Genomic DNA, 21,351 nt, shown 5'->3' on the forward strand with positions numbered 1-21,351 from the left:
GACTGGACGAGATGAGCCCCCGCGGGCCCTTCCCACCCTGGTAGTCTAGGATTCAATGGTGTCCTCCGCTCTGCGGGGCAGGGCCCTGTTTCTATGGGCTTGTGCAGAGCCCCGCGCGAGGGGACCCAGCGTGGGCCCATCCGCACCCCGGGTAACCATCCCCCGGACACGTCCCATCCCTAGACCCAGCGCCCGACCGCACCCCGGGTAACCATCCCCCAGACACGTCCCATCCCTAGACCCAGCGCCCGACCGCACCCCGGGTAACCATCCCCCGGACACGTCCCATCCCTAGACCCAGCGCCCGACCGCACCCCGGGTAACCATCCCCCGGACACGTCCCATCCCTAGAGACCAGCGCCCGACCGCACCCCGGGTAACCATCCCCCGGACACGTCCCATCCCTAGACCCAGCGCCCGACCGCACCCCGGGTAACCATCCCCCAGACACGTCCCATCCCTAGACCCAGCGCCCGACCGCACCCCGGGTAACCATCCTCCGGACACGTCCCATCCCTAGACCCAGCGCCCGACCGCACCCCGGGTAACCATCCCCCAGACACGTCCCATCCCTAGACCCAGCGCCCGACCGCACCCCGGGTAACCATCCCCCAGACACGTCCCATCCCTAGACCCAGCGCCCGACCGCACCCCGGGTAACCGTCCCCCAGACACGTCCCATCCCTAGACCCAGCGCCCGACCGCACCCCGGGTAACCGTCCCCCGGACACGTCCCATCCCTAGACCCAGCGCCCATCCGCACCCCGGGTAACCATCCCCCGGACACGTCCCATCCCTAGAGACCAGCGCCCGACCGCACCCCGGGTAACCATCCCCCGGACACGTCCCATCCCTAGAGACCAGCGCCCGACCGCACCCCGGGTAACCGTCCCCCGGACACGTCCCATCCCTAGACCCAGCGCCCGACCGCACCCCGGGTAACCGTCCCCCGGACACGTCCCATCCCTAGACCCAGCGCCCGACCGCACCCCGGGTAACCGTCCCCCGGACACGTCCCATCCCTAGAGACCAGCGCCCGACCGCACCCCGGGTAACCGTCCCCCGGACACGTCCCATCCCTAGACCCAGCGCCCGACCGCACCCCGGGTAACCGTCCCCCGGACACGTCCCATCCCTAGACCCAGCGCCCGACCGCACCCCGGGTAACCGTCCCCCGGACACGTCCCATCCCTAGACCCAGCGCCCGACCGCACCCCGGGTAACCGTCCCCCGGACACGTCCCATCCCTAGACCCAGCGCCCGACCGCACCCCGGGTAACCGTCCCCCGGACACGTCCCATCCCTAGACCCAGCGCCCGACCGCACCCCGGGTAACCGTCCCCCGGACACGTCCCATCCCTAGACCCAGCGCCCGACCGCACCCCGGGTAACCGTCCCCCGGACACGTCCCATCCCTAGACCCAGCGCCCGACCGGACCCCGGGTAACCGTCCCCCGGACACGTCCCATCCCTAGACCCAGCGCCCGACCGCACCCCGGGTAACCGTCCCCCGGACACGTCCCATCCCTAGACCCAGCGCCCGACCGCACCCCGGGTAACCGTCCCCCGGACACGTCCCATCCCTAGACCCAGCGCCCGACCGCACCCCGGGTAACCGTCCCCCGGACACGTCCCATCCCTAGACCCAGCGCCCGACCGCACCCCGGGTAACCGTCCCCCGGACACGTCCCATCCCTAGACCCAGTGCCCGACCGCACCCCGGGTAACCGTCCCCCGGACACGTCCCATCCCTAGAGACCAGCGCCCGACCGCACCCCGGGTAACCGTCCCCCGGACACGTCCCATCCCTAGAGACCAGCGCCCGACCGCACCCCGGGTAACCGTCCCCCGGACACGTCCCATCCCTAGAGACCAGCGCCCGACCGCACCCCGGGTAACCGTCCCCCGGACACGTCCCATCCCTAGAGACCAGCGCCCGACCGCACCCCGGGTAACCGTCCCCCGGACACGTCCCATCCCTAGACCCAGCGCCCGACCGCACCCCGGGTAACCGTCCCCCGGACACGTCCCATCCCTAGACCCAGCGCCCGACCGCACCCCGGGTAACCGTCCCCCGGACACGTCCCATCCCTAGACCCAGCGCCCGACCGCACCCCGGGTAACCGTCCCCCGGACACGTCCCATCCCTAGACCCAGCGCCCGACCGCACCCCGGGTAACCGTCCCCCGGACACGTCCCATCCCTAGACCCAGCGCCCGACCGCACCCCGGGTAACCGTCCCCCGGACACGTCCCATCCCTAGAGACCAGCGCCCGACCGCACCCCGGGTAACCGTCCCCCAGACATGTCCCATCCCTAGAGACCAGCGCCCGGGCCGGAGCATGACCTTTCCCCCTGGCAGTGAGAGCAGGAAGCCCCTACAGGGGTCTCCCTTTAGGCTAAGTTATGGGGCGGGCTGGGGGGCCACTGGCAGTCTAGCACCAGGGAAGCAGAGAGGTAGAAGGGAAGGTGAGAAGCGGACTGGGGGGGGAGTGGGAGAATGTTACCATAGCAACAGAGGAAATGTTACCCTGGTGACTGAGTGCAGGCCCTACAGAGGGATAAAGAGCTAAAGCTGCAACACAGGCAACAGGGAGAGATGGGGAGCAGGCAACTGTTACTGTAGCAACAGAGAGAAGAAGGAAAAGAAAGATGGGGAGACTGTTACCAGGGAAACAGTAGGAGGAGACTGTTACCAAGGTAACAGAGGGGGTTCTGTGACTTCTACTGCAGCAACAGATATGGAAGAGGAAGCAGAAATGGCTCTTATCCTAGCAACATACATCTTTTGGCATAGCAACAGGGAAAGCAAGGGGCAGCAAGGAGACGTGTCATTGGAGGAGATGAGATTATAGCAGGTTTGCCACACTGTCACAAACTTTACCAACCCAGGCGCAAACCTCCACACGCCACCCTTCAGCATGATAAGCATGGAAAAAAACATGATTCTTTACTCACCCAGAACAAATTACTCACCCTGTACAAGAAGAATTTTGCAAGAGTGTAGTAAACCAGTTACAGCTGCAGAGAAAAGCATGGTCCAGGGAATGGTAGAATACATGCAATATGAATTGGGGTGACCCCCTGAAAGGCTTGGTGTTAACAGGACAATGTGAACTTAAAAATTTGGCTTTTGTCTGTAACAGTTTACTATTATTACAGTTAACACCCAAGAGTCTGATTGCTGAAGGAGATTATAGGGGGAAATATGCTCTCCCTTTGTTTCTTATGGGCTTTTGGCAGCACTGTGTGTATAGTCAGTTTCCATATTTACCTTCTAATGTCAGTTGCCATGGGTCCTTCATGTAGTAATACTAGGAAAAGCATTTTTAAGGGTAGGAAGCTGTACTTGAAAACTGACAAAAATGGCAGGAAGATTCAGGGACAGGTCTAACATCTACATTTACTTTTAAACTTGGTTTTGAAATTGACTAGATTTCAAATTGACTGATCCCAGAACAACTTGTAACTTCCAAACACAAACAGCTCGTTTGTTTCATTTAAATCTCTTTCATGCCTTCTGTCATTAAGCCTCTGCCCCCCCCAAAAAAAACCCCCAGAAACCCCTTTAAAAACCTCTCTGTAGGTAATTTTAACAGAGCAAAACACCATCCTTATACAAATAGTCTGGCATCTTTAATGTGTACACAGAAAGCTTCATTCAAGAGACCCACTCATCCATGCACACTTTATTTGGTTTGTCTGCTCTGAGTAGATGTCAGGTTTAGTTAATCCTGATGTATTTTTAACCTGTGCTTCCAGTGGGTCTATTTCAAACATGATGCTTACTCCACTAACCATCCTCTTCAACAGTGGGTTGTGATTTGATGTCTGAGTGTTTTATGCAACCCTAATATTTTTGTAATATGCTCAGACTTATCCCTAGCCAGATCTAGCTCAGCTGTTCTCCCTCTAAACAGGCATATAATGAATTTCTACATCTCTACAGGCTTTTGCACTTTGGTTTAAAAGTTATCCTGACCCCACTGCTGTGGTCTTACAGTGTTGTCTCATCTAATTACGGTCCAGTACTTTTGTAGCCTTCCGAGCAGTGGTGCTGAAATCATTTTTATACTGGGGGTGCTGAAGGCAGAAACCATGTATTTGGCTTGTTACTTCTACTTCAAGCCAGAATGTGCGACAGTACCCCCCAGCACCCTTAGTTCCAGCACTTATGCTTCCAAGCCAACTCAGTGCACAACTTTACAGAGATGATGTCTCCAGAAGTTGGTTTTTGCCTGTGTACGATCCAACCGCTAAACTGAACTAAATGGAGTCTCTGGGTGAGATTTGCAAAAGCATTTAAAACCCCAGATCCTCAAAGGTATTTAGGCTCCTAACTGCCACTGAAATCAATCAGAGTTAGGTGCCTAAATGGCTTAGCAGCACAAGTCCCCATTGACTTTCAATTAAACTTGTGCTAACTCACAAAGATTCATGTAAAAATCCCACCTTCCATCTTTTTCTTGTCATGCTCTGGGACAAGCAGACTCTGTATGAATAAGAGGATCAACTCAACCCACTACTGCTTCATTGAAGAGTGCATCTTGATTATCACTACAAACATTTTTTTCTCCTGCTGATAATAGCTCATCTAAATTAATTAGCCTCTTATAGTTTTATGGCAACTTTCACCCTCTCTGTACGTGTGTGTGTGTGTGTGTATATATACACACACACACACACACACACACACACACACACACTTCTTACTATATGTTCAGTTCTATGCATCTGATGAAGTGGGCTGAAGCCCACAAAAGCTTATGCTCTAATAAATTTATTAGTCTCTAAAGTGCCACAAGTACTCCTTTTTGCATCTATTCCTTCCCACGCTGCCCCTTGGAACACTCCTGTAGAAATAAATCTAGACACTTTGAACCTATATTATTTACCATAGTGTTTTGTGGAGAGGTGAGAGCAAGGGATTAGGAGTCAGAACACCCGAGTTTGACTCCCAGTTTTGCTATGTAACCATTAGCAAGTCATGGCAGAGTACGGAAAGTTGAACTCTGGTGTCTGTACAATGCTTTGACCTCATCTGCTGCAACACACAATAGAAGTGTAAAACATGACAGCTATTTCAGGAACCAAAAGGAGCATTTTAAGCTCTTGATTGATTAATCATTCTTTAAAAGACTTCCTTCATTCAGACAACTAAACCTCTCTTGAAATGGCATTTTGGCCCCATTCTAGACTCTGCCTTAGCAGTAACATGATGCCTGCGCTCCATTGCATTTAGTACAGGATTTTGCCTCCAGGAGTTAAAACCAATAACCTGGGATTGTTCATGAGTAATAAACATGCTTCAAATTAAGGTAAAAAATATTTCAAACTCTGCATATGGGGATGTAGGGAATTCTTTAGTAGCCCCTAAAGGGAAGTCTCACCCCCCTCCCACCCCAGCAAGCAATTTCATTCCCCATCTGAGCTTTCCTCTAGTTACTCACTGACAATTCATCATCATATTCATCTTGATGACCTTCAGGGGCAGTGAATTCCACATGCTGACTGTTCTGTAGTGCCATTAGAAGAGTTTAAAATTACATTGAGTCCCTCATTAGAGGAACTCAGCTCTCAGCCCCTCTTCCTCAATAAAACCACTTAAAGAGAAATTACTCCAGGTGATGTTTCCCAGGACCTTCTGCTGTAGCCATTCCACATTTTAAATTTTGTGAGACTGTCCACACAAAGGGAGCTGGGTCACAGCAGCCCTCCTTAGCTTTGTGCATTGCTTATAGCTCATCTCAACTGCTCATGCAATAACAATCCCACTGTTCCCTTCTCCGGGGCCCCGAGAAGACTCAACGCTGGGCAAGTAAGTTAGTTAGGGCAGCTGCAAGTGGCAGTTACCCCCCCTAGAACAACTCTATGGAAGAAGCCAATCCAGTCTGTCTTTGTAACTTATTTATTTATGAAGTGTGAGGTAATGAAGAAAGTGCTAAATCCGACCACAGTGTTAACTCTAAAGTTTCTCAATAGGTCAGTTAGGAGCCAGACAGCTCACTGGCTGCTCTGTGCATCTCTGCTGCAAAGTAGAGGGTCAGCCCCACCAGTGTCAAGGGAGACGAAGGCCACTGGTCCTACTCCTCTCCCCCCAGTCCCTGAGTCAACTGGTTAGTATTCACATCAGAGGGAGACTTGTGGGGAGGAGAGAAGGCAACACTTGGCCAGCTGAACAAATGCTATTTCAGGGAGTATAGCTGCAGGTCAGCAAACAAAAAAGAGGTTAAGGTCTGATCAGATCCCTCCAAAGAGGTGGCGCCTACCCACCTAGTAAAGACAAAGCAACTCCAGGCAGCAATTAGATCAGCCCTTGCTGTCAGTCCTGGGCTACACCTGGGATCTTCGGCAGCACAGCTCCTAAGAGCCTGCTTTTGGGGAATATGTGAAAGTCAGGCAAACAGGATAATTTTCACCCTCATTGCAAGAGAGAGAGAAACCCCATTCAATAGCCCATTGTACTGCTTGAGGAGCTGGGCCCCAGCTAACATCATCCCAGGAGGAATCTCTCACTTAAATTCCAAACAGTAAATCAGAACATAGGATTTAGGAACAGTAAATCAGAACATGTCCCCCTTCTTGGACTCCCCTAGAAAGGCATCAGGAACACTCCCTGTCCCCCAAACACATACTCTCCACGCTGCAGCAGGGACAATGCACACACTCCCCCCCCAAAAAAGGTTTACAAAAGAGACAAATCTTTAACAATACTCTTCCAAAAAGTTGTACAAAAATACAGTATTAAAAAAAAAAAAGGTCCTCCAGGACAAGACTCAGGCAGTTACAACAGCAGCTTCTAGAACACAAACCTCAAGCCGAGCTACTGTGTAAAGTGGTAAGAAAGTGAGGTATAGCCCACGTCAAGCTGGTCTTGGTTCTTCTCCAGTGATAGGAGTTTATCCATGCATCCACCCACCCCTGGGAGAAAAAGGGTCTTTAACAGCAGCCCTGGCCCCAACCCACCTCTAGGCAGTCCCTAACTGTCACTGCTTCTAGAGAGATGGACCCAAACTGGACCACTGGATTGCAACCCCCTTGCATTCTGGATCTGAACACCCTGGCCTAGATTCTCTCTACCCAGGTGCAGTGGAGTGGGAGCCACTTGAGAATGTAATGACTTCTTCTGGAGGGGGATGTGTTGGGCACATGTTCTCAGTCCCCCCTGATGTAGAATAGGATGTGGGATGTTGTGCCAGCCAGTGATTGGGGAGGCGGACCAGTACAGACACCGAGGGTGGGTTAGGGAAGGGATGGTGGAAGAGTACCGCAGCAGGGGAACCGGTGCTGGGGTTGGGTTGAATGACAGGAGTGGAATCAAACTTACTAGGTGCATGGCAGCAACGGCCATGTTAGTGATCCACCCAAAATTGTGTGTATGAAAGTAAATTCACAGAATAGTTGGATTCAGTGAGAGGTCTTATCTGTCTGAAGGAGGATCCTGCCATCTCTAGGTTAGGGTTGTCCACTCGGGCCCTTATTTTGGAAAATGGCCTCAATTTTTGAGTGCCCAATTTCAGGCATCTGAGGCCTGAAGTTCAGAGGCACCTCCTGTACGCCTCAGCAGGCATTGTTCCACATCTCTGTTCAGATGCTCAGCATCTCTGGAAGTCAGGGCCCAGGTGCTTCAAGCTGGACACCCTCAAAATGAGACACCCAAAACTCAATAGTCACTTTTGAAAATTTCAGCCCAAGGGTCTTGCAAAATCCAGTGTCTACATTACTCCGGTGCCAACATACCAGCATCCCCAAAGGCTAAGAGTTAACTCAGCCCACAGCTGGCAACTCCCTGCTCTGTTAAAGGAGGAACCCAGGACCAGACGTGGATAAGGGAGACAAAGAACCCACCCCCCGCACACACAGTTTAAATTTCCTAGAACGCAAGCCATATTTGTGTGCGCTGGCTGCAGTGCATTCTGGGATATGTAGTTTGGAGGTTTCACAATAACCAAAAATGTGCAAATCAATATTGGAAAGGTGTCGAGTTTTTGGTAGCTAACGTCCCTTGAGATGGGCGATTCGTTTCAGCAGCTGATGCTGTCTCAACTTCAGCTGCCTTTTCTCTGCAGCCATCCTCCTCTCTGCACTAACTAGCGACTGCAGGTACTCTGAAGCTTTGCTCAGGATCACCACTTTGGGGGTTTTGGGACAGTTAGCCAGACCGGGGACCTGATCCCTCAGTGCCAGGAAGCGTGAGCGCAGATCGTTTCGCCGCTTGCGTTCTAAGTAGTTGTGGTTTTTCCTCTTGGCCATGTCCTCGCTATCTGAGCTCGGGGCGCTCCCGGTTTTCAGCAGGCAAGGCTCAGGCAATGAACTCTCTGTGGCTTGCTCTGGGCTGCTCAGGGGCTCCTCCTTGATCTCCTTCTCCGAGGCCTCCTCCTGGGAGCAGGCGTCTGGTGGAGAGCGGGCGGCATAGTTGTGCTGTTGCTGATGGATGGAGATGTGGAAGTGTTTCATGCAGGGGTCCAGGGGGTCGGCTCGCACCGTGATGGTGACCGGCTTCCTCATGCTGAGCGATTGTCTCTTCTCTACTGTCACCACATCAATCTCTTCACCCTCTGTTCAAAACAGACGCAAGCAAAACAACCCATCACTTGGAATCATTCAACTATTCCCTTCAGCTACCCCTTGGCCCAGCCTCTTAGAATGGTGCAGCGACATGCCCAAGGAAGAGACCATGGTGCAGCACCATGCCTGCTGCATGGATCTCCAGTACCTTTTTATGTTCTGGAGATTAGGTTAAACTTATCAGGAAGAGGATCATATTGCATGGATCCCGCCGTGCATTGGACAAAACAATTCTGCTCCCAGAAGGATGATTGAAATGGTCGATCCCACATCACCTAATCCCAGTCATAGGACTGAGATCTCTCCTTAGCTTCAGGCTCTGTGTCCCAGGAAATGGGATGTGGATTTTTTTTTACTGTTTCCCTTACACACTATGGGCAACACTCATTAAGAGCAAAGACCCAACAGGCAAGAAATTCCTGCACCCCCAGCTCCCACTGCTGCACCAGTCCTCACCTCCCCCAGCAGAAAGGAGGGGAGCAAGAGCCTTAGTGGCTGGGGACAGAGTTGAAGATCTTTCCCCCCCCTCCTGCTTGTCAGGCTCTTTCATGGCCCATTGGAATTGTAAATGAGGGATCTGGGGGCTGAGTTGCCCTTTGTTCCTGTTCACTGCAGCTTCACACTTTAGTGACTTTTTGTTACTTTTCACAAGTTATAAATCCTATTCATCCCCCACCCTGGTATTCCCCCCCTCCAGCTGAATGGGGAGAGGAGGGGAAAAGAGAAGATGGAGAGACACAATCCTCCCCTCTTACACAGTGGGGAGGGGGGACATTTTGCCATCAGCTCAATGAACCTCTAAGCCATCCACCATTTAACATTCCTCCCCTCACCACCTCTAAACATGTTCAACCTTAAAGAAAGGGTTGGAGGGGAAAGGTTATCAAAGCTGTAAACAGAGGAACAGACCCAACTCTTTAAAACTCCACTCTAGCCATCCATGAATTACAGCAGCTACTATAAATTCACTCCCCGCCACTTCCCAAAGTCACTTGGTCTTTCCCAAAGAGATTGTGAAGCTCAAAAGAAAGCACATATCCCTTGCGCATGGCATTCCAACTGGCTTAGTAATACATTGCATTAGCAATGCCTTTCACTCGGTCAAAACACTTCACTGAGATGGGTATTGCCTTCATTTCACAGTTGGGGAAACGGAGGCAGAGCTGTTTAATATACTTGCCCACGGGTCACGCAGCTCATCAGGGAATAAGACCCTCGACACAGAGTGAAGCTCTAGCCTAGCAGATAGTGGAGGTCTGTCTTTTTGCATTTTGCCAATACTCATCATGCCAACAGATATTGTTAAATCAGAGGAGAGGCACCCAGGGCTCTTGACTCCCAATCCTCCGCTCTATGCATTAGACCGCATCGTCTCCCATGTGCCCCAATGCTAGAGAGATTATCCTTCAGAGGTCTTGCACCACTTGGTGATCAGCAGTCTAGAATTTGCTACTGTGGTTTTATTGTTTTAGAACACACACATCCCCACCCCTCCTGATATTCAATGCTATTTCCTGGTTGCTTTGTATGGTGCACTTTTTATGCCCTTCTTTTGTCACAAACTTCCATTGTGTAGACAATAGTATCATTTCTCCATTAATAAAAATCTGACGGGCTGGGCCCCACCTCCCAGCCAGGTGGCCATTGGCTGCCTCAGCAGGCAGTTGGAATGTTGCTACTGCAAAGCTTCCCACCCCTCATTGGCCAATGCCTGAGTCACTCACTGAGGGCCCCCCTCATTGTTTGCTACAATCTGTTGCTTTTTGTTCTGGGACCATGTGGACAGGAGCATGTGCTCAAGGGCCCTGGATTCAGATCAGGTAAAGAGCAGGTCAGCAAAGTAGCAAGATGAAAGTAGAAATAATGAATTCAGTCGTCCGTCCATCCCCCCCACTAATTGAGATTAAGCCCTTTAGAGCCCGCAGCCTCCTTACTATCTCCATCATCCTAATGTAATTAAATCTTAGTCCTAAAGGTGCTTCTTGGCCCAGCTATCCTCATCCCTGGAATGAGTCATAACCAAATTACTCATCCCTGATTCATCAGTCAGACTAGTATTAGGGTCAAGATAATGAGGTGTCTAGCCCTGCACCCCCAAGATTGTGTCAGCACTTCCACCATACCCCCTTCGTTTCAGAGGGCAGTCATTTAAATCTTGCCCCGAGTTTAGGTGTATTGAAATCACACCACCACCAACTGTTCATTTCTAGAAGGAGCAGAAAAAAAATTGCTGATTTGGGAGGATTTTTGCCTACCATTAAGCAACAAATTTAAGACAAGGGCTTTTTTTTAAAAAAAAAAAAAAAAAATTAAAGAATTGCATGCATGAAACTTCCACCCCTACAGATCAAGGTTCAGACTTAGTTTTGGTGGCTTGACACACCATTCCCTTTATCACTTTTCACCTTCAAGCCTCAGTCTAGTATTTAGACCAGTTTTCCTAGATTGGGAGACTGGACAGGGCCAAGGAGACAGGACCCTTTTGCAGAGGCAGCGCTAGGGTGCTACGAAGAATTAGGAGATGCATCTAGTCGCTTGCCTCCCCCCACATACCAGTACGCGGGGTGACCCCAGAGACGTGAACAATTGTTTTGTGACGGCCAAAGCCCACAAACAGATTTTGCCTTTTGACCTAGGAGGCCCTCAGAGACAGACTTTCCTTGCCAGGCTGCAAAGGGGAGCGGCCTGATCAGCTGAAACCTAGTCATGGGAGAACACCTCAGGCTGGGTGCTCCAAATCAAGCCGAAAGAACAGCAATATGGCTGCGATGGAAAGCATTGCAACAGGATCTAAAGCGAGCTGCAAACTTCCCCAGGCAGCGAGCTTCCAGGCTCAGAGCGCGTTCCCCAGCGCTGTCTCGCAGCAGGAGGGAAAGATTTTTTTTTTTTAAAGCAGCAGAAATCTGGAATCCGGGGTCCCTCCAGGGCCACCCCCTCCCTGCAAAGGGCAGGGGTTTCCCCAGCAAAAATCCTAGCAGGAAAGAGACGGTTCAGCTTCCCTTTGTTCTTGTCCGTGGGCTTTACGCTAGCTTGGAGTCCCCACAAAAGGGGGCTGGGCTTCCAGAGCGCCGGTCCCAGACTGTTTACCAACACCCGTGTGTGAACGGGAGAGCGGTTTTGCAATGCTGGAGAAAGCGGGAAGTTCACTGGGAACAGCCCACACCCTGATTTGGAGCAAGGGAACGCGTGGGTTGTTCTGCTACTCCCTTACCAGAATCACAGCGCCTCTCGGCCCCGGGGGCGGCGGCGGCGGGGGGGGGTTTGTTCTCGGCCAAGGGGCAGGGGAAGACGGCAGCAGGATCCACGCACTCGCTCACCGAGTTGTTGAACCCGAACTCCTGGGCAAAGGAGGGCTTGGGCGGATTAACCCTTTGCGTGCCCGTGGAGAGTTTCTCGGTCATAACTTTCTCCAGTCTCTCCCGGGCGGAGAAGCCACTCCACATGCAATCCTGGAGGACGAAGGCGCTCAGGTTCCCGAAGATCTCCCCGGTGCCGATCAGATACTCCGGCTCCTCCCCGGCCAGGCAGCAGTGGGAGAGCCAGTCTGACCTCTCCTCTGCCCCGGGGCAACAGGCTTTCCCCGCCGCGCTGCACAGGGGCGACGTGGGGGGAGTGGGCACCAGCTCGAATTTCTTCCAGATGTCTTCGCTGGGGGCGGTGGATCGGTAGAAATCCTCCTCCGAGTCGTGGTCGTAGAAGTAATGCTGGTAAGAGTCGAACTCCATCTCGGGAGCGGGACGCCTGGGGATCCCAAAGCGCAGGGTCAGCATCATGCAGGCAAGGGCACGCTCCTAACCCCCGGGGGGGGTAAGCCCCCGCCCCAAGCCAGGCAGGGAAACACCCCAACATCAGCCACTGTCGCGTGGCCACCCCCCAATCTGTAATGACGGGGCGTTCGCGGCATCTTCCCGTGTGTCATCACGTCCCCATTGAAGGCAGCCACCAAGGGGGTCCCAATCCCCCACCCACCGGGGAGCTGACCGCGCCCACAAGAGACCCCAAAGCCCTAAACCGGAGTCACCCCCCCCATGGAGACCACTGCGCACCCCCACGCGCGGAGCTGCTCCCACCCCCCCGCCGCCCAGCGGCCCCCCACGCACGTGGGGCGGGTAAGTGACAAGCAGGTCGGTCCCTGCTGCCCGGCTTGGAGCAAGGCAGAGGCGCTGTGGGCGGGGGGGGGGCCGCGCTGCCTCCAAGTTTCCCAGGGTCCCCAAACTACAGCCCCTGAGCGGGGGGGCCCCAGCCCCAGGACCCACCCCCTGGAGTCACCTTTCCCCAGCGGCGGCTCGCGCTGGCTGCAGCCTGCACCCCCGGGGCCGCCTCCCGCAATCGCAGCGGCCGAGCTGGGACGCGGGTGCATTGTTCCCCCACCGCCTTATATCCCGTCTGCAGCGGCTGGCCCCGCCACCGGCCAGCGGACCCCCAACCAGGGGGCTGGGATTTGCATAATGGGCGGGGCGCGCCCGTGTAAATCACCGCGGCGCGCCGCCCAGCTCAGCTGTTCCGGCGGCAGCTCCCTCCTGGCCCCGGCCGCGGCACGGCGGAGCAGCCGACTGCCCCAAGCCCTGGCCGGCCCTGGGGGTCCCACCGCAGCCCACTTCCCGGGGGCAGCGTCAGGGAGCGTTTACTCGCCGGCACTGAAAGAGCAATTGACTCTCCCCTGCACTAGAAACACGCCCGAAGTGCCCCCCCCCGCCCCCGACACAAACCCCCTGGCTAATCTTTCAGCCCTAGCAGATTTAGGGCAGCTGTGGATGAAAGAGCCCTGAGTCCTCTTCCCCAGCTCTGGTACCGACTCGGGCTTGACCTGTCTGTGACTCCTTTTCCCCTCCCTACAAACAAGGCTAGCTTTGCTTTGCTTCCAAAAAAACACAAACAAAACACCTGGCGATCTAAGGAGCGCTGAAGGCCTGCAAAGGAAAAGCAAGCGTTTGAGAGACTTTTAGCCTGCAGTTCAGCGGCTGATGCTGTGGGAGCGGTGGATCCTGCCTCAGAGTAGTGTGTTCGGTGTATACTCACTTTTCTGCAAAGTTAGTTGCCTGACTTACTCATGAGTTGATTGTTTATATTGTACTGAGAGGTCCCAGCTGAGAGCTGGGCTCTGTTGTGCACCGGGCTGTACATAGCCTATGTCTACTACAGAGCCTCTGTCAGGCTGGGATATAAAAACAAAACCCTCCTGCCCAATATAACCATGCTGACAAAGCCCCCAGTGTAGACGCAGCTCCGCAGACAGAAGAGCACTGTAGGCCTAGCTAACTGTGTTCAGGGAGGCGGCGTTCCCACAGTGGCAGAATACATTTCTAGGGCAGCATAGTCAAGGGACACTTATTACGCCTATGTCTACACCGCGGAGCCTATGCTGTCGCAATAGAGCTTGCAAATGACACTATTTTAATATTTTTTGACTGTTTGTGTCATCATGTGTATTTGTTTTTGTAAAAAGGTTTAAATTTGCATGGTGCGTGGTTGGTTGGTTGAATATCAGAGGCTGTTGGATGTAGCATGTCATTTAAGAAACAAACACATAGGATTACAGTAGTTAGAGAGGAAAGGCATCAAGGCATGAAGTTTCTCCCATTAATACAAAGATGGAGTTTGCAAATTCCCAGGCAAATCTCTTGGTGGAATGCTGTGCATGGAGCATATATTGATTTGTTCTTTAAATACTAAAAGAAAAGGAGTACTTGTGGCACCTTAGAGACTAACCAATTTATTTGAGCATCCGATGAAGTGAGCTGTAGCTCACGAAAGCTTATGCTCAAATAAATTGGTTAGTCTCTAAGGTGCCACAAGTCCTCCTTTTCTTTTTGCGAATACAGACTAACATGGCTGTTACTCTGAAACCTTTAAATACTAAAGAACACTTTGGTACTTCCCTGTCTTGTTTTAAACTCAGGCAACACGCTCCAGCTGTCATTTGCACCCTCTTCCCCATTCACTTTTGGACTGACACATGCTTGGAAGCCTTCTGCTTTATGTCCATTCATCCTTCCAGAGAATACTCTTATTTCCACTAAAGACCTAAATTTCTTCTCAAATGCAGCTAATGTCCTGTCATGAAGATGAACTAGGGTCCAAGAACTCTCAGTGCTTCCAGAGTGGGAGGTGAAAGGAGGATGGTGCAGCGGTTAGAGCGCTATGCATGACCCCAGATCCTCAAAGGCGTGTTGGCATCTAGCTCCCACTGGTTTCTGAGCCTGAGCCTCTCGGGGTATGTCTACATCATCATGGGGATAAAAATCCGGCAGCTGCTCTGAGTCAGCTAACTTGGGTTCCGAGGCTTTTATTCCCGTGTGGACATACCCTCTGTCCCTCAATTCTTTATTGGCAACATGGCAATAATCCCTACCTCTCATGGGTACTGTGGGGATCAAATATTTTAAAAGATCATAAAGCGCTCAGATTCGCTGATAAGAGGGGCCATATAAACCTGTTCCTAAGACAGCCAGAAAAATGATCACCTACTCAAGGGAATATAGAGCGTGGGTACTGCCCGCAGCTGATCTCAGCTACTTTATATTGAACAATGCACATTGCTGTATAGGGGACACTTCAAGCTAATCCCACTTCCATTATTTTTCACAGAGCAACAGGCAGGTACTAAAATGGCCCGTACCAGATCAAGACCCCACACTGAATCCAGAACCAATTTACAATCAAATCTACATGGAATACAACGTAATGAACAAATCCCACCAATACCCACCACCACCCCCAAACTTCTTACTGGATCAGCATCTCTGATTTATCCCAGACAGGACTGCAGTATTAAGAAGCGCCACCACCTGGCAAGTAGCTGAAATGGCACCCCCCAAAAGGTTCCTCTTTTGTAACTGAAGTTACATAAGGTTAATTAAAAAGTTGGTCACACAAAAAAGGAAGTGAATGTTACCAAAGAACTATTTTCAGTTAATTCTAAAAGTTAGGTTGAGATGGGATGGAAACTCCCTGTTGGTTGAAGGAATAACATTGACAAGAGAAAGAAGGGGAAAGAGAAAAAGAAACTTAATTGGAGAGGTAAATAAGATTTTTAGTTTAAATAAACATAGCCGCTTTCTAGCTTCTGGACCCCCAAAGTGGACAGGGACTTGAGGAAACCACCCCGAATGGCTGCCCACTTCTGGAGTGCACCAACCAGGAGATCAACTGACACGAACACCCTACAGAACAGGAGTAGGAGGGAAATGTTTTGGTAAATATTGGACAAACCGCTACAAATATGAAAACTGCCAAGAGATTTTTAAACATCCAGGGACAGCAGACAGAGCATGGAATGTTAAAGTCTCAAACTGGCAGGCCCTCAACTGACACGCTCTGGAAAGCGAAGGCTGAGCCATACCAGAAAGATCTTAATCTGAATTAGCACATTAGGCCAAATTCATTCAAGGCCCATATTTCTATTTAAAAAAAACCCTCCAGTGTTCTAGCCCCAGATCACCACAATATAATAGGAAGCATTTGGGACCATTATTATCTAATACTGTTTATTATCTAATACTGTGTTACATTTTTATCAGGGGCATTGTCTCATTCATTGTCTTGACAGTTGGCAGCAGTATTTATATCTATCCATCGGCGTAGTATCTAAGCAATGAGAAGTTTAAAGTTAGGCAGATTAAACAGTCGCAAGAAATTGAGGAATATTTAAATCTTAAAGAAAGTGATTGTGAGCCAACATGGAAGGTAAAAGCCCTTTGAGATTAAATAACGTCATCAGTAACATTACCTTCATTGAGGATTTTCGGTAGGAAGGAGACGGGCATTGCATTTGGGGGTTCAAATGTTAAGTGTTGCAATGCAATATACCAGCAAGTCTCCCTGAGGAAGCTCATAACATTGTCACAAAATAGGAACTAAACCTACTTTGGCTTTGCCTATAATTGGCATTTTTCTTCAGCTTTCCCATTGGCGCAGTAGGGGATGGTGGGAGTGCTGTTACAGGCAGGACACCAGTATTTTAACCACTGTGGGTGAGATCCTGACAGCTCCACTTAATTCAATAAAGCTACGTCCGTTTACAGCAGCTGAGGATCTGGCCCTAGGCTCATCTAGACCACAGAGAGAGGACACCGATGGTTCACCTGACTACATCCTAGCATCGGTGTTGCAGGAGTGCTGCAGACCAGGTCTAGCTAGCAAATGCAGGGCAGCCTCTATCTCTTTCAAATCTTTCCATCATTTGCTCCACAATTTCCTCTTTATTCATTAACAGGAGGGGGCTGGGAGTGCAAAGAGTTAATTTGACTCCAGAACAAAAGCCTGGGATAACAGATTTAAGGGGAGGCAATTAGCCAACCCCTCCGACTGCAGCACAAATATTTGCATCATTGCTCCTTAATTGCTTCCTCAAGGTCTGGAATGGGGAGTCTTCATTTGAATGGCTTCACCTTTATAAGCAGAACAGTTTAGCAGGAGAAGACAGGCCTCCAGGCAACATCCCCTACCAGAAGCATCAGGGTGATTTATAATTTATGAGCTGCCCGTGGTGTTCCTGGGGAGGCCCATATGAGAGAGCAGTTGGCAGAGATTCACTCACCAGCATCATCTGGTAAATTTCACACCATCAAAGACAACACTAATGCTTGGGAATGCACAAGACTACAATCAAGGATCTGAAAACAGGATCTTGCAACGGAAAGTGTCAGGCTTCTTCAACTCCAGGCATCGCTACCTGCACCAGTCATAATGACTGGCCTTCTTCACCGGGACAGTGCTATGCTGGGGGTTTGGATGACCTCAGCTCCCATCCGTTTCTGCAGAATGTATTTTATTTTAAAAGTTGTTGTTCTGGCTGTGGAGATAAACCCTGCCGGCTGGAGACACCCTGACACAAGAGCTCCGGGAAGTGTGACGTGCACCCACTCATCTCAGTGACAGCTTGAAGGCCGACGGTAACTTTCTTGCTGCTGATCCACCCAAGTGAACGTGACTTGCTGTTATTGCCAGGAGCAGTGGCAGATATTGGGGAGGCACCGAGGGAAAGCTGGGGGCCAGGAGGAATCATAGAATCATAGAATATCAGGGTTGGAAGGGACCCCAGAAGGTCATCTAGTCCAACCCCCTGCTCGAAGCAGGACCAATTCCCAGTTAAATCATCCCAGCCAGGGCTTTGTCAAGCCTGACCTTAAAAACCTCTAAGGAAGGAGATTCTACCACCTCCCTAGGTAACGCATTCCAGTGTTTCACCACCCTCTTAGTGAAAAAGTTTTTCCTAATATCCAATCTAAACCTCCCCCACTGCAACTTGAGACCATTACTCCTCGTTCTGTCATCTGCTACCACTGAGAACAGTCTAGAGCCATCCTCTTTGGAACCCCCTTTCAGGTAGTTGAAAGCAGCTATCAAATCCCCCCTCATTCTTCTCTTCTGCAGGCTAAACAATCCCAGCTCCCTCAGCCTCTCCTCATAAGTCATGTGTTCCAGACCCCTAATCATTTTTGTTGCCCTTCGCTGGACTCTCTCCAATTTATCCACATCCTTCTTGTAGTGTGGGGCCCAAAACTGGACACAGTTTTGAAGGAAGGAAGGAACAACACTGATCACAGGCCTGGGAAGGGAAAGTAAGATCTAGTACTGCATAGACAGCTTGATTCAAAGCCCTGTGGAGTCAGCGGGAGCCTTGCCACGGACTTCAATGGCTTTGGATCAGTCCCCAAATCTTGAGGCCTGGCGACTGGCGGAGAGAAGGAGTTGTTGCCTGAGATCCCTACAGAAGAACGTTGGTTGGAGCCTGTAATGGGGGAGGGGAGCAGTTGGCAGTCACAAGCGGATTCCCTAGGGGAGTGGGGACACTGAAGCCCTCCATTGCTAACCCCAGTCCAGTGGCACCCGTCCAAGCAATGCTGGGGACTCTAGGCCTGACAGACGGCTTGCCCTGAACACCACCCCTCATAACACTGCTCAAAGCAGGTCGTGTGGGCACGCAGCAGAGGAAACCAGGGGCCCAACCCCAGCAAGGCTCTTACCGTTGTTAAGCACAGTGGAATCGAATGGTGGGAAGGTTTATTGAGAATTCCCCTGGTGCAGACAAGGCCTTAGAGAGTCAGATAGAAAAGCAATATTTCTAGGAACAGCTGCTTGAACCCGAGCTGGGCTAAGAAAGCCTCAGGACATGGGGTGGGAATCCCCCACCTCCTCCATCTATGGCCCTACACAGTGTCACTGCCTTGCCTTCCGCTGAAGGCTGGTGGTTGTTGGAGCGAGGATCAGGACTGGGTGGACTGTTCCTTTGTCAGTTCCCATTAGCCTGCTAATTAGCTCCACGAATAACCAGTTTCCGTGCAACTACAAAGGGGAGGTGCCACGGAGCGACTTGGCCCATTCATAATTCTTCAGAGGTAGCAGGTCCAGGGTTCTGCATTCTCAAGGCTGCCTCTGTAGGGTCCAGCCAGGCTGCATGGTCCCAGGGGCTGGACAGTTGGACTTCGTGGTCTCAGGGCGGGGAGGGCAGATCAAGGTTAGAGGAGAGCATGTGCCTCCAGGCACCGCCGCTGTCTTGGGGCCTGGACATTGTTCCAAGTATTCCAGGCTGAAAGGGGCCAACAGAACCACATGGGCAGATCTCCCAGCTCGGCGAGGAGCAGTAACATCACGTTGCTCTTTAGTTTCCCCCCTTAGCCTAGGCGTAATTGCCTCAATGGGCTCTGGTTTAACAGCCAGCAGCTCTTCTTAGGGTTTGTCTACGTGCGGAAATTGACTAGCTATACCAGTATAATTATATCAACATGGCATTGCTGGTGACACCCCCCGTGTGGACACACTTGTTCTGGAATAAGAGGGCCTTTTTCTGATTCAGCTTATACCACTTACAAAGTGACAAACCATGGAATAAAGTACTCTTATTCTGTTACAAGAGTCCATGGGGGTGGGGGGCTCTTACCTGTATCCCCAGGTGGTGTCAGGTAGGGCAGAGAGGAGGATCTGTCGTCAGGGTAGTTATACTGATCTAGCCATGATGGTACATTTCCCCATGGGGATGAGTCTTAGCCATGTGAGGGGTTGCCGTGATGAGAGGCATTTGGGGGCAGCAGAGAGAACCGTGTGGAACCCCGTCATGTCCCCCCAGAAGAGAGACCACATCTGTAAGTGATAATGTAACAACTGGCCCTCTGAAACATGAATCGGATGCACATTTGGGAACCTTGAGCTGCCAGGAGGGATGTAGCTACTGGGAATACCCAGGCAGGCAAGTGGAGAAACGGATAATGTGCCATAGCCAGGAGCTCAATGGAGTCTATTGACGTACAGAACAGAAGACCAACTGGATCCAGAGAGCCACACAGGCGCAGCCTGGGAACACAGGACCTTGCATTCAGGGGCTGCCTGTGACTTCAGTTAGGCACGGGGTTAAAAACCAAAACCCTACGGCCGAAGCCCTGAGGGCCCTTGGCCCCCCCACCCACATGGGCCAGCTGTACCACCTCAGCCTCCTGTCAAACACCTGCGAGCCACAAATCCTCCGGAGCCGGGAAATCCAATACGGGCACATTTGAGACCGTTTCCCCTACTTCGCTCACAATCTGCACCGCAATTTACCCCTGCTGGTAACAACGGGGGCGGGGGGGGGAGAGCGCTCGTGTTGACAGGGCTCAGGAACTAGGATCATCTGCTGTAACAGCCAGAGCTCTGTCTACTCCATGCACTTCTTCTGGTGGTGTATCAAGAGTCCATTTTTGGCCACTGATGCCGCAAGAGACCAAGCTGGGAGACTGAGTAGTAAGTTAACCATGGTGCCTGAAGACCCCATGACACTGGCAGCTGAATGCATCTATTAGAATAATCCCACGTGGCCCATTAGGCACATGTTATGCAACAGGAGATGTCCATTTGCAAATAAGCTCATAGCCACGACGAGTCCATTTCAGGCCTTTATCAGTAAAGCTGGGGTGGGGAGGGAGGAATTAAATGCAACCCGCTCCTGCATCCAACACTTGGGATCCTGCTTGCACCTGGAGATGGGAATGCCGGTGGCAGCTGTGTCATCCCCAATCCCAGCTCATTTACTGAAACCTGGCCTCCAGAGGCACTGACGTTTAACCACATCTCAGAGAGCCAAAGCCGCACCCAACGTGAACCCAGGTTGCTCTGCGTGGGTGCCAGGGTCCATCCGGGCGGAGCCTCTTGACAGACTGGGGCCAATGACTGTAACGGTTATTGTGAAAACAGAGAAAGGGGATTCACCCTCATGCACAAGGAGAGCTAATGATGATGACTATATCCTGAGCATTAAACAGGGTCTGATTATAAAGTCCACCTGGAGCAAGAAGAACAGACCATGGATACCTCTTTCAATCACTAGTTGTTGCTAAGGTATCGTTTTAAATTACAGGCACTGTATCCAGGAAGAAGATGCCATGTCAGTCAGTACCAGTTCAGGCTTTGTCACAGTTAGAATGATACAGGCGGAAAGTCTCCAGAACATGAAAGCGAACTACAGCCCTTTCATGCAAACAGAGGCCACAACGCTGACCGATTCTGAAATGCAACCATTGCTGGGGTGGAGCACAGCAACTGGAGATGGTGTGTGGCAACCCTCCAGAACACTCCAGGCCAGGGCTCATTAATAATGACATATACATCCGTGATAATGCTTGCTCCTCCAGAAGGTGACAAAGCATCTATAGAGAACAGTGGTCTCTGAACTTTTTGGCTTGCGCACCCCCCCAGGGTGAAGACCAGAAGACCAGCCGCAGATGCACCGCCGAAGGAAGAAGACCGGAAGACTTCACGCACCCGCCCTCCGCAGTTTGGAGACCACTGATACAGAAGACTGATCTTTTC

General features: G+C 51.6%; 1 protein-coding gene and 1 long non-coding RNA gene across 2 annotated transcripts; one reads left to right on the forward strand and one right to left on the reverse strand.

Annotated features, from left to right (window-relative positions):
• Nucleotides 1-5,892: 5,892 nt before the first annotated feature.
• On the reverse strand, nt 5,893-12,970 carry MYCL (MYCL proto-oncogene, bHLH transcription factor). The gene is made up of 3 exons (XM_073317661.1): nt 12,838-12,970; nt 11,780-12,309; nt 5,893-8,558 (listed from the first exon to the last, which is right to left on the reverse strand). Exons 2-3 carry the CDS (start codon nt 12,291-12,293, stop codon nt 7,996-7,998), a joined length of 1,077 nt encoding a protein of 358 aa, XP_073173762.1. The 5' UTR covers nt 12,294-12,309; nt 12,838-12,970; the 3' UTR covers nt 5,893-7,995.
• On the forward strand, nt 11,826-15,448 carry LOC140900410 (uncharacterized). The gene is made up of 2 exons (XR_012155619.1): nt 11,826-12,275; nt 15,157-15,448. It is a non-coding gene; the product is annotated as an uncharacterized lncRNA (long non-coding RNA).
• Nucleotides 15,449-21,351: the final 5,903 nt, after the last annotated feature.

Source organism: Lepidochelys kempii, chromosome 19, assembly GCF_965140265.1.
Source record: "Lepidochelys kempii isolate rLepKem1 chromosome 19, rLepKem1.hap2, whole genome shotgun sequence".
Classification (NCBI taxonomy): domain Eukaryota; kingdom Metazoa; phylum Chordata; order Testudines; family Cheloniidae; genus Lepidochelys; species Lepidochelys kempii.

What these genes read in the sequence shown, in the direction of transcription:
- MYCL (XM_073317661.1), bottom strand. Translation starts at nt 12,293, where the DNA reads ATGGAGTTCGACTCTTACCAGCATTACTTCTACGACCACGACTCGGAG. An exon ending in CGAGAGGCGCTGTGATTCTG is followed by an intron (nt 8,559 to 11,779) that starts GTAAGGGAGTAG and finishes TGTTTTGAACAG; the next exon opens with AGGGTGAAGAGATTGATGTG.